The sequence below is a fragment of the Musa acuminata genome, chromosome BXJ3-10 (assembly GCF_036884655.1).
Source record: "Musa acuminata AAA Group cultivar baxijiao chromosome BXJ3-10, Cavendish_Baxijiao_AAA, whole genome shotgun sequence".
Taxonomy (NCBI): domain Eukaryota; kingdom Viridiplantae; phylum Streptophyta; class Magnoliopsida; order Zingiberales; family Musaceae; genus Musa; species Musa acuminata.
The window spans coordinates 21,063,585-21,077,162 of NC_088358.1; the positions used below are offsets into that span (position 1 = coordinate 21,063,585).

At 34.4% G+C, this 13,578-nt stretch overlaps 2 protein-coding genes across 2 annotated transcripts; one reads left to right on the forward strand and one right to left on the reverse strand.

The window, feature by feature from the left end:
* Window positions 1-5,749: 5,749 nt before the first annotated feature.
* LOC135651274 (uncharacterized) lies at window positions 5,750-6,529 on the forward strand. The gene is made up of 3 exons (XM_065171269.1): window positions 5,750-5,841; window positions 5,913-6,230; window positions 6,300-6,529. The coding sequence occupies exons 1-3, from the start codon at window positions 5,778-5,780 to the stop codon at window positions 6,419-6,421; spliced, it is 504 nt and encodes a 167-aa protein (XP_065027341.1). The 5' UTR covers window positions 5,750-5,777; the 3' UTR covers window positions 6,422-6,529.
* A 50-nt stretch (window positions 6,530-6,579) lies between these two features.
* On the reverse strand, window positions 6,580-9,698 carry LOC135651273 (UDP-N-acetylmuramoyl-L-alanyl-D-glutamate--2,6-diaminopimelate ligase MurE homolog, chloroplastic-like). The gene is made up of 4 exons (XM_065171268.1): window positions 8,089-9,698; window positions 7,275-7,391; window positions 6,964-7,139; window positions 6,580-6,833 (listed from the first exon to the last, which is right to left on the reverse strand). The coding sequence occupies exons 1-4, from the start codon at window positions 9,665-9,667 to the stop codon at window positions 6,729-6,731; spliced, it is 1,977 nt and encodes a 658-aa protein (XP_065027340.1). The 5' UTR covers window positions 9,668-9,698; the 3' UTR covers window positions 6,580-6,728.
* Between the last annotated feature and the right edge of the window lie 3,880 nt (window positions 9,699-13,578).

Genomic DNA, 13,578 nt, shown 5'->3' on the forward strand with positions numbered 1-13,578 from the left:
GAGCAAATTTTATATGTTCAAAATGTCTAGTGACTCATATAATCTTAATTAATTAAGAATTAATCATAGCATCATTAATTAATTAAAATTATATATAAAGTTAAAATAAGGATCACATAAGTAATTAGATATAATATTTTGAATGATTATATTTAATATAATAATTATTATCCCAAAGGATCTTTTATTATATTTATATAATTAATCAGGATAAAATATCATATTATTTTCATAATTTACCCATAAGGATTATGAATTAGAATATAATTTGATAGTTTTATTATAAATACCATTTGAATCTATTTGAATTAAAAATTTAGCCCACAATCAATTTTAATATTATGAGATTCATCTTTTTACGTATTTCACATTGATAAAACATGTAATTTAAACTATTAAGCCTCAAATTTTGACATAAACATATTTGATTTTATGTAGTTTCTCAAACTGTTAATTGTTTTTATATTGAATGTGGCATTTTTGAACTTATGGGTGATAACTATAAGATATGGAAGTAGAGAATTCTTCTCCATTTAGAGTCGATGTATATTGATTATGCTATTAAGAAAGACGAACCATCTATAGTCACTAATACTAGCACTCCAATTAAGGTTGCGTTATATGAGTGATGGGAGCGATCCAATCAGCTCAGCGTGATGTTTATCAAGACTAAGATAACTGCTGGTATACGTGGTTTTGTTAATCAGCATAAGAAGGTTCGAGACTTGCTACAAGTTACCGATGAGTAATTCGTCATTTTGAAAAAGGCATTAGCAAGTATCCTAATAATGAAATTCTCATCCCTCAAACTCACCAACATAAAGGGTGTGCATAAGCATATAATGCAAATACAAGATATTATGGTTCAACTTAAGAAACTCAAGATTAATATGTCAGAATCCTTCCTAGTGCACTATATTCTGAACACTCTTCCTCATCAATATAAACCTTTTAAGATTTCATATAACACACGTAAGGATAAATAATCAATCAATGAATTAATGACCATGTGTGTTCAAGAACAAGAGAGGTTAGTGATGGAGCTGGGTGAGAGTGTATTAGTGGTAACCACTCGTGGGAAGAATAAAATTGACAAAAATCAAGCCAATTAGAAAGCTCATCTATAGTAAAAAAGGTAAAATATCACCCCAAGTTGATATCAAGAAAGAAGCAAAGTGTTTCTTCTATAAAAAGAAGGGACACATGATGAAGGAATAAATGAAATTCTAACAATGACTTGAAAAAAAAAGGTAAACCAACCTCGTTTGTGTATTATAAATCTAATATGGTTAATGTTAATATTAACACATGATGGATTAACTCTGGATTAACAATCCATATTGCAAACTCTTTGCAGGGTATGCAAAACCTAAGAAAGCTAGTAGGAAGTGAGTAAAGCATCTTATCAGGTAATAAGATGGGCTCACATGTGGAGGCAATTGGAATATGTATTTTAACTTTAAGTAATGGTTTTATTTTTAAATTGGAAAGGACCTTTTATGTATCAAGTTTCTCATGAAACTTAATTTTTGTTTCTAGACTCGTATCAGTTGGATATTCCTTTAATTTTCAAGACACATCATGTCATTTATTATATAAATCTGATTATGTTAGGAAAGGTATTTTGTTTGATAGTCTTTATCATATTTTCTTACAAAATGATGATACTCAAAGTTCAATGTATGTTCACGCTTGCTCTAAAAGGTATAATATTAATGATGACTCCTCTATGTTATGGCATCAGAGATTAGGACATATCTCCATAGAGAAAATTAAGAGATTAGTTAATGATGGGGTATACTCTTGATTTTACTAATTTTAAAACTTGTGTGAACTGTATTAAAGGAAAGCAGACCAGCAAGTCCAAGAAATGTGCTAATAAGAGTTCAGACATATTAGAGATCATTCATACTGATATATGTTGTCCAGACATGGGCACACATAGTCAGAAATTCATATCCTTTATAGATGATTACTCACGATATATGCATATCTATTTGCTTTATAACAAAAATGAAGCATTGGATGTCTTCAAAGTCTTTAAGGCTGAAGTTGAGAACCATGTGGTAAGTAAATTAAAATTATGAGATCAGATAGAGGTGAAGAATATTATAGTAGATATACTGAAAATACATAAATACCTAGTTCTTTTGCTAAGTTTATTTAAGAACATATGATTGTTGCCCAATACACTATGCTTGATTTTCTATACTAGAATGATGTTGCAGAAAAAGAAATCGAACATTATTTGACATGGTGTGAAGTATGCTTAGCAACTCAAATCTTCCTATGTTCTTATGGACTAAAATACTAAAAACGGTTATATATATATTAAATCGAGTTCCAACCAAGGCTGTCCTAAAGAAACTATCTGAATTATGAAAAGGTTGAAAATCGAATTTGAGACATATGTGCATTTAGGGATGTCCGTCTGAGGTCAAGAAATATAATCCATAAGAGAATAAATTAGACCCGAGGACTATTAATGGGTATTTTATTATATATATCGAAAAGTTCAAAGGTTACATGTTCTATTATCTATCTCATACAATTAGGATTGTGGAATCAAGAAATGCTAAATTTTTTTAAGATAGCATGATCAGTTCAGGAACATAGTTTCTGCACATGATTATATAAAATCTCAACCTTCCACATCAAATGATAGATTGGTTATAGTTTATAGTATTCCTCAAGTACAAATTGGTATTGAACAATTAATCATCGAGATTCCATAAGTTACTGACAATATTCTAATAGATCAAGCAATTTAGGAATTATAACAAACTCCTAAATAATTAGATGAACCACAAGTTCCTCGGAGAAACATTAGTACAACATTAAGAAGATCTACTAGAAATAAAAGATCAGTATTTTTTAGTGGTTATGTTATATATCTACGAGAAGTTGACTATAATATTAGAGCCAAAAATGATTATGAAACTTTTTCATAGGCCATGAGTTATAAAGAATCAAATTTGTGGCATAATACCTTGAACGTAGAGATGAATTCCATGAAGAGCAATGAAGTCTAGGATCTTGTAGAGTTGCCTAATAAAGCAAATGTTATTGACTACAAATGGGCCTTTAAAACCAAGAAAGAATTGTTAGATAACATTGAGAGATACAAGACAATACTTGTTGCAAAGATATTTACTCAAAAAGAGGGAATCAATTATACAAAGATATTCTCTTGTATCTAAGAAAGATTCTCTTCATATTATTTTGGTATTGGTTGCTCATTTTGACCTTGAGTTACAACAAATGGATGTGAAAATGGTATTTCTTAATGGAGATCTAGAGGAAGAGGTTTATAAAACAACCTAAAGGTTTCTCTTCTAGTGTTGGTGAACACTTGGTTTGTAAACTTAAGAAGTCTATATACGATTTAAAACAAGCCTCTCGCTAATGGTATTTTAAATTCTATGAAGTAATTTCTTTATTCGAATTTGTTAAAAATCTCATGGATTAATGTATATACCACAAGGTCAGTGGGAGTAAAATATGTTTTCTTATTTTATACGTATATGATATTTTGTTTGCAACCAACTATAACGGTTTACTGCATGAGGTGAAACAATTCCTTTCTAAAAATTTTGACATGAAGGATATGGGTGAAGCATCTTATGTCATCGGTGTTAAGATCCATAAAGATAGACCTCGAGACATTTTATGTCTATCACAAGAAACCTATATCAATAAACTTTTAGAAAGATTTTGGATGAATGATTGTTCACAGTGTTACTCCCATTGTGAAATATGATATGCTTAATTTGAACCAATGTCTAAAGAACAATCTTCAGAGGGAATCAATGAAAAAAATCACATATGCTTTTGTCATAGGAAGCTTTATGTATGCTCAGGTTTGTACTAGACATAATATTGCATTTGTTGTAAAGATACTAGGTCGATATCAGAGTAATCTAAGTATGAACCACTAGAGAGCTACAAAGAAAATGATGAGGTATCTATAAAGAACCGAAGCTTACATGCTTATGTATAGGCATATATACAATCTGGATGTGATTGGTTACTCAGATTCAAACTTCGTCGGTTGTGTCGATTCTCATAAATCAACATCAGGATATATTTTTATGATGGTTGGTGGAGCTACTTCTTGGAGAAGCACCAAGCAGACCTTGCCTGCTACTTCTACCATGGAAGCTAAGTTCGTCTCCTGTTTTGAGGCTACTTCACTTGGTGCATGGCTTAAGAATTTTATTTATGAGCTTAGAATCATAGATTCTATTTCTATGTCATTAAGAATTTTTTACGATAATTCTACTATCTTTATAACTAAAAACAATAAAAGTGAAAGTTGAAGTAAATATATCGACATTAAGTATTTAGCTATAAGAAAACATGTAAAAGAAAAGAATGTGATTATTGAGCATATATATTAGCATTGATGATTATTAATTATTTGAATAAGGTATGCTACGTTTGAAATTCAAGGATCATGTAGAGAAAATGAGACTTGATTCTACTTTGTAATTATATTGAAACTCTTATATAAATTATCATATTTTCTCATATGCATATTAATTTGAAGAAAATATATTGGTACTGGACCAAGAATAAATATAAAATTTATTTATTAAGTAATATTACTATATTAAGATTAAGAAACTAATATATACATGGATGATAATACTCGCTTTTAAAGGACTTATCGATGTGATTCATGTATTTGTTTATGAAGAAAGTTATTCGATAAAGATTAATTTAAATTATTAAGCTAAGCGTATATATCAAGTGAGAGAATGTAACCATTCTCATTAAGTTCATCATTCATTACCATCAATTTCTTCATTTATTGTGGTTAAAATATTTTAATTTTTAAATTATTATTATTAAATATTTTATTTAATATCATTAAAAAATTTTATTATTATCTAAACGTTATAAATTTGAATTAATTCTTGAACGTAATGAAGTTTATAATAATAAATGTTTTTTATGGGAGAACGTCTATATAAATGAGGGTTTTGGTCTTTGGGCTCAATATCTCTCTCAAGTCTAAAGGATTTCCTATACCATCTGAAGTGAGAGTTTTGAGTCGAGAAATATCAAATACAAAAAGAAACCATTGCTAAAATTCTTGATAACAATGGTTAAAGATACATAATTTTTGTTTCCACTTATGTTTTTATTATAATGGTTTAGAAATATATATATATATATATATATACTCTTCAAAGTCAAATTATGCATTTCTTGTAGCTCCACCTACATGAAGCATAAGCAAAGGGGTTCGTCGATATATTTCTTGTAGCAACGGCAATCTCAGCTTGATCTCAATCTTAAAAGCAACCATATTTATAGCCAATCGAATCGGGAAGCTATTTCACGCCATTTGACTGTAGCATATTCTATCGATAAAAGAGTTGACTTTGCCCACTCGATTTTCCCAAATAATGAATGAAATGCAGAGGTTTCATATAAATAGCATATACTACAGAAGTCAACTACACTTGGTCAACTTATTTAGCGACTTGGAGTAAGTAATCCGATTTCAATTCTCACTTCTTTTACTTGGTTATCGAGCAATCCAAGCTCATTGTTCCTTTGGGCAGCAAAGAAACCCCACCCCCCTTAGTCAACGCTTGGGAGCGCCACATGCATGCTTTGACCAATCCGCAACAGAATTCCTTTCCCTTAAAAGTAAACTCGACACCTTTCTCCATGCCTTACTCATATACCGATCTAAATATATAGATAGCCCTAAAACTACAACGCCATTGCGCTGACACCCTTTGGTTCTCGTCCTCGGCAAAGCAATGGCCTCCTGGTCTTCCATAACGCTCGCTTTGATGCTCATCTTCTCCATGTCGAAAGCGCAAGGTGCAAGCTCGATCTCGTCGTCACGAAACCTGCACGCAATCTACTCGATGACGTTTGGACTTGCTTCGCAGGGGCCGGCGTGGAGTGCGAGCGCTTGGACGCGAGCGCCTGCGCCTACGCGGTGTCGTCGTCGGGAATGCGCTGCGTGCTGGAGAGGAACGCCGGGGGCGCCTACGCGTGCGCCACGTCGGAGATCGGCGCCGAGGGGTTCGTCGACTGGGTCGAGACGGAAGGGTGCATCGCGGCGTGCGGCCTCGATCGGAGAACCGTCGGGATATCGTCGGACTCGTTGCTGGACGCTAACTTCCGGCGGAAGCTGTGCTCCTCGGAGTGCTTCCGTGGCTGCCCCAACATAGTCAACCTCTACTTCAATCTCGCAGCTAGCGAAGGTACACTGCAAGCACAGTAATATCATAGCCACTTGTTGTGATCTTGACGTGTGGATTCACCGTCCCAAGGTGCCTCCTTTTCCTGCAATTTAGTCGGACCTTCTCCATGGGATTCTTCCTGGGAGCTAAGGAGCAGGGAAGAGGGAGGAGAGAGAGAGAGAGTAGCGAAAACGAGCGAGAGGTTGGGGTAAGTGCGAGGCGCTTCTTCGGAAGAGTGAAGCCAACACCGCGGTGCAGCAGAGCGGGGAAGGAGATAAAAAGAGAGAGAGAGAGAGAGAGAGAGAGAGAGAGAGACTGTAACGTTCCAACTGAACTTTGAATGTTCAAAAAAAAAGTTCCAAGTGTTTATCTAAAGAATACCGATAGAAGCGACATACTTTTCAATTTGCAACAGCAGCCAAAGAATTAGGACACATTAACTCGGAATTTTCTGCCTTTGCTATTCCTAAAAATGAGATTATATCGCCAAAGAAATTTCACTTTCATGCTTGACACATCTCACATACTTTGACGCAGCGCTTGTCGGCATTCAACTCTATCGTCGAAGAACTTCCTTGTATCACCCTCAATTTGATATGTCTCGTGGCCTTTGCCAGCAACAACCTGCAGCATCACATCATAGTCTTCAGTCCAAAGTACTAGAAGCTGAAATTGAGTTACACATATCCTTTGTCTAACAAGAGAGAGAAAGGTTTGAGAATACTGTGACCAAGGGTCAGAAGAAGAGAGTTACAATGATATCTCCTTCCTTTCCCATGGCAATGGCAGCTTGCAGGGCTACTCTTCTGTCCTCATTTACTAAGAGTGTACAGCCATTTGGAAGCTTTGGATAGATTTTGCTTCCGCCGGGTGATGAGGACTCTTGCATTGTGTATCCAACACCAGCTAGCATGTCATCCAAGATTGTCGCTAGCAATGTCATCGAAGCATGTTTTAGAAGTTATTATATCTGAATAACAACATAGGCATACGGCCAATAGGTGTTGCATTGCTTTCAGAAATATATGACAAACCAAATTGGCATATAACATACAGAATACATACATGGATCTTCGTTCCTTGGATTGTCTGATGTCAGAATAACCACATCACTTTTATCAGCTGCAATTTTTGTCATCAGCGGCCTCTTCCCCCGATCTCTTTCTCCGCCACATCCAAAGACTAGAAGCGAAACATTAACTATCAGCATGCATCAAATCACCCTACAACAACTAGTCTTGCTAGGATAAAACTATGGTTAGCCACTTTTCTGATCTTTAACTTCCTTCTTGTGAAAATACACTTATGAATTGTGTTTTGGATTCCCAACATAAAAAAGACACAAAAGTGCTGAACTTGAGATGTTGCAACTATAGAAGAACTTTTGGTGCCAATCTTCGTATGCTCAAATGCTACATGAGAGTTTTGAGCAGGTTTTTTCTGAAAGTTCATGGACAGCTTGTTTTTTTAACAACAAGAAAAAGGTACGCATCGTAATATTATTTTTCCGCATAAAAGTTTTTCTATAGTTGATTTCAATCTAATTTATTTAATTTATTTGATTTCAATCTTAGCATAAAAGTTTTTTCGCATTACAGACAGCATGATTACAGATTTTATGAAAACAAGCATTTGATGGAATTATCATAAAATTGGAAGTCAGATCACAATCAGCTGACTTCCAATTTTAGGACCTAGCAAAAATGCCATGCAATTGAGACCTCTCTTTAGCACATATAGGGAAGAAAATATTAGAATCTAAACCAAGCAATTAAGTTTTCGACGATCAATTACCGAGCACTGAATCAGGTAAGTTGAAATGTTCATTCAGTATGATAAGCTGCAGAATGTGCTGAAAGTAAAGCATGAATTGGTATACCAGTGATAACTCTTCGTGGGTTGAGTTCTCGGACAGCATCCAGAAGTCTACACACAGCATCGGGTGTGTGTGCATAGTCTACAATCACGGCGAAAGGCTGCCCCTCGTCAATTAACTCAAACCTGCCGGCAACCCCTTTCACCGCCTCGATTCCCCTCACGATGTCCTCCAGCTTCAGGCCGACGGCAATCCCAACAGCAACGGCTGCGAGGATGTTGTAGATGTTATACCTCCCAAGCATCCCTGAGTTGATCTCTAGTGCCCCCTTTGGCGTGCTCACCCAAACCTTAGTCTTGAACAATGAAAGCTCGGACTTTAGAGGGTAGACGTCGGCGTTCTCGTTCTGCATTCCAAATGTAACGAGTGGAACATCTGCATTCCCGTGATCGATGAAGTATGGAGCATTTGGGTCATCGATGTTCACAACCTTCCTGTGCCTGTTGGGGTCGACCATCTTCGCAAAGAGCTTGCCTTTGCTCTTCTTGTACGCCTCCATGGTCCCATGGAAGTCGAGATGGTCCCTGGTGAGGTTCGTGAAGACTGCTACGTTGAAGTCTAGCTCATTGCACCTCCCCTGCTCCAGCCCCTCAGAAGAAGTCTCCATGACGAGTGCCTTGGTACCAGAGCGAACCATCTTCGCCATCAGTCTCTGGGCTGGCACGGCGTCGGGGGTCGTTCGGGAAGCTTCCAGCATCTCATCTCCATTAATGAAGAAGCATACGGTGCCAAACAGCCCTGTTCCGTACCCCATTGTCTCGAAGATAGATCTAACCAAATTGGTCGTCGTCGTCTTACCGTTCGTTCCCGTGACACCGACCACAAAGAGGCTCCTCGACGGATGCCCATAGAATGTAGCAGCAATAACAGGCAGCGCTGAATCGGTAGCATTCACTACGACGACAGCCTTGCAGCCGCAGCGCAAGATTTGAGCTTTAACACTCTCTTCGCCTACCACCAGTGCTACAGCTCCTCGGTTACAAGCCTCGGTAAGATACAAGTGGCCATCCGTCTTCGATCCGACACAGGAGATGAAGAGATCCCCCTGGCAGACCTCCCTAGAGTCGTCCTGAACTCCAGTGATCAAGGCGTCCAGATCCCCGTAAATCGCCGTGGGGGTGACTCCGCTCTTCTCGAGGAGCTCGGCGAGAGTCATCTGGAACTTGGTTTCTGACACCCCTGCATCATAATTCCCGAAGGAATCAAGAGGAGGGCCAAAGGATGACAGCATTATGCGATCACCATAGGTCGATTTCCCCAAAGGTGTCTCCTTTTCCTGCAATCCGGTCGGACTTTCTTCACGGGATCCTTCCTCCGAGCTAATGTCGCGACGCCCGAAAGAGACTTTGCAACTGAGCGGAGCCACCTTCGAGACGTTGCGGGAGAAGTCGTGTGCGGCCAAAGCGCGGTCTTTTTTGGGCGACATATAGCTAAGCTTGGAGCCAATGTTCAGGGCGGAGTGGGGTGCGACGGCTCGGCGGAGGGAGAGAAGAGAAGGGGAGAAAAGAGAGCATGGGAGAGGGAGGAGAGGGGAAGAGGAGGAGAAAGAGAATGGCGAAGAGCACAGAGAGGGTGAGTTCATTGGGAGGTTCTCCTTGGGGGCGAGTTGGAAATGGGGCGGGAGTTATGGTCGAGCGCTGCGGGGCGAGTCTGTACGCGCCTCTCGCACAAACCCCACTCGTGGAGCCCGCTACCGAAATGAGCATCACCAACACGTGGGCTCGGGCTCCACTGGTTATGTATGCCAGCGGGTCATCCAAGATCAGGAAGACGCACGAGCAGCACGCATATGCATTATATATTGTAGCGGTAATCCTACTGATCCAAATAAATGAGTTGTTTGAATATACTATTCACGACACGACAGTGAAGACAACGCGCCATGGCATCATATGGCTATGACACGTGTCAGAAAATAGATGAGGAGTCTGAATGTACTATTCACGACATGGCAGCGATGACAACGCGACATGTGATTATAGGTCTGACACGTGTCAGAAATATAGGAGTAATTACTTAATTGGTAAATAAAATTGCATTCTTACCTTTTATTTTTCTTATCTTTACATTTTATTGGCTAAAAAAGTAATTTTCAAATTAACAAAGCATTATGAGGTCATAAAGTTGATACTCTATGACATCCATGATGAACAAGGAATTACTAACATAAAAGCATTAATTAGATTGTTGATTTTTCTGGAGTAAATTACTTTATTGAGGTAATACTTCAATTTTTTTTTCATGCATCAAACACATTCCTATGCTCAATCAATATGCAAAGTAAATATGTCATATCTAATTTATTTAGATTAAAAGGTGGATTGTTATTTAAACATATTAATTACATGCTTCCATAGTCATGCCACTTCGTATGTTTGACAAGTATTGTTATTACGATAAAATTTCTCCTTTAATATGAGAAAAAGTGTATATATATATATGTATATATGTATATATATGTATATATGTATGTATACGTATACACGTATACATATGCATACATGTGTGTATATATATATCCACATAATGGATATTTCAACTTCCTGTGAATTTTTTTATTATCTTATTTTTTATTTAATATTTTCTATTGAAAATCTAGGGATGTTTAAATTCAAGTTATTACTAATAGATCCATATAATCTATATAGTATCATAATATTATCCTATTATGTTTGAAATAGAAAACTACAAATGTTTTTCTAATTGGTAATCATTTCAATAATTTACACCTTCCTATTATAGTATCATAATATTATCCCATTATATTTAAAAATAGGTCGTGATAACAACCATCATAGGAAACTACAAATGTTTTTCTAATCGTTAATCATTTCAATAATTTACACCTTCCAAAAATTAATTCTGTGGGCTGATTTGTCCTTTGACATATATTGATTAAGTACAATAGATTCTCTAAATAGTCAATGAGAAATCAAAAAATAAAATATGTTTTCTTATTGACTTAATACAATATATAAGTTTATCAATACTCATCAATATGCAACACTAGTTAATGTAAAATATATATATATATACTCAATGCATTAGACTCTCGATAATGTGAGGTTTAAAAAGGCTCAATGCATCTAAGTTTTCTGTCACAGATGAATGAATATATATATATATATATATATATATATATATATATATATATATATATATATATATATATATATATATAAAATTCATTCTTAGTTTAGTCGATCTAAATTACATATATGAGGTAGTTGATCTAAATTATAAGAATAACACACGATTTATGATCCTAAAAATAGTACTGATATCATATATATTTCATATTTTATATATTTAGTTGAGTCAAATGAATTATATAATATTAATAATGATTAGATTTGATTGATCAGAGTTATTTTCAGTGAATATAAACCACAGTGACATTTCATTTGCAAGGATATATGATTTCTAAACTTTGCAAGGATGTTTATTTAAACTAAAAAAAATTAATTAAAAGAATTCTACAATCGAGATAAACATATCAACTCATGCCCTCATTTTACTTTAAATATTCATAAAAATAACTTTATTTACAATCAAATATAAATGTATATTTAAATAATTATAAATTTTAGATATTATAGTTTTATATTAACACTCTTATATAATTTTATACTAATATGTGTTCAACTTTAAGAGAGAATCTATCATCAGCTAACACGTGGTTGTCACATGTCATCCAAATCATCATTCATCATATATAAAGATTCAATGCAGAGAAACATAAACTTCGTATTGTGGAAGGAAGGTAATTATAAATTTTCTTCTCTTCTTTTATTACAAACATAAACCCCCTTCTCTTCTTTTATGAGAATGAAAATTGTATTTCCCTTCTTCAACGTATAAAAACATATTCTAAACAAGAAAATAAGGGAAAGACTCTTTCTTTTCTCGAACTACTCGAGGTTACATTTAGGAATCTCGAATTAGTAACTCGAGCGTCAGAGTGATCAGGTCGAAAAAACTCCCCTGACCTTGATCTTTATGTAGATGGAATCTTGAACTTACCTTAAACCCACTTCGAAGTCACCTCAGATCCACTTTGGATAATCCTGCATATACAAATCCAGACCATATTAGGTTAATCAAGATTTTAATTATATTTTTCGCTAGCAAACTAGAATATAAATAATGTATTATTTGTTATAACAATCTTTATCTTTGTCGTTGAATCAGCTTATCAAAGTGATATATTAATTACGACACAGGAATAGATGTATCCATCGTTAATAATTTATATTTAGATATTTTATGTCATGAGGTTTGTGTCTTCAATCGTTTATCCTAACCTAAATATTGTATCTTTAAAATTTATTTCTGATTTAAAGTGTGCAATATAACTACATATATCTTTTAGGTGATTATTTGAAAGGTAATTTATTTTATAAATAAAATTAAAAATTATATATATAATTTATACTTTTAGATATCTCACAAAAGATACAGTCCACTATGCATGCACAATATGCAAATTGACATAATGACTATTAAATACAAAGGTGACTTATGCCATATATTTTATACAACAAAAATTCATCTCTCTCTCTCTCTTCATGTATGAGTGTGGTTACGGATATATTAAAGGTCCAGGATCAAACTCCAACTCTCATGCTCACATAATTGTAGTTCTCTCAATTACAAAAATAAAAAATAAAAATGAGAAAAAGGAAAGTTTCATTAGTTTGCAGCAAGTAAAACACTAAGTTAATAGAGACTTTAAGGAATTGAAGTTGTAATCCTTTTTCTTGAGATTGTTCTCTTGAGTTTGGAAACTTAAAAGATGGTTATATTCTTGATTAGAAAATGTGGAATAATATATAGGAGATAGGATAAAAAACACCAACACAAATTCACTAATCTATGAAAATTATGATATAAAAAATATTATAGGTATAAATTTAATAGTTTTAATAAAAATATTAAATATATATATAATATCTTTGTATCATAATTTTCATAGTTTAGTGTCTGTGTCGGAGTTTTTGTTATCCTCCCTTCGTTTATCTTCTCTTTTGCTTTTTAGATCTAGAATTTGATGATCTTACCATAAATCTCCATACATAAGAGAATAATTTAAAGAAAATAAATCATAGAAACAAGCTCTCTAGATTTAAAGTCTATACATGCGTCCCTTTAAAACCTAAAAACTAATGCATATTTGATAGCTGATCACCTTGGGGTACCATAAATTAAATATCTTTTGAAACTCTAATTTATAATAATACCTTACATTCACTATAATCTTCATTAAGTGATGCCTTATATACTTATTTAACTGGAATAAATTAATATAGATGAAATGGTTAGTCAAAGGTTTTTTTTTTTCAATGCATATTAATGACAATGACATGTAAAGATATAAATTTTGATATTTCATAATAATATAAATATATTTTTCAAACTTTGAAAGGACATTATCTAAAATTTAGAACTTCAAAATAAATAAATAAATAAAATAATGTTACACTAGATTTAAAC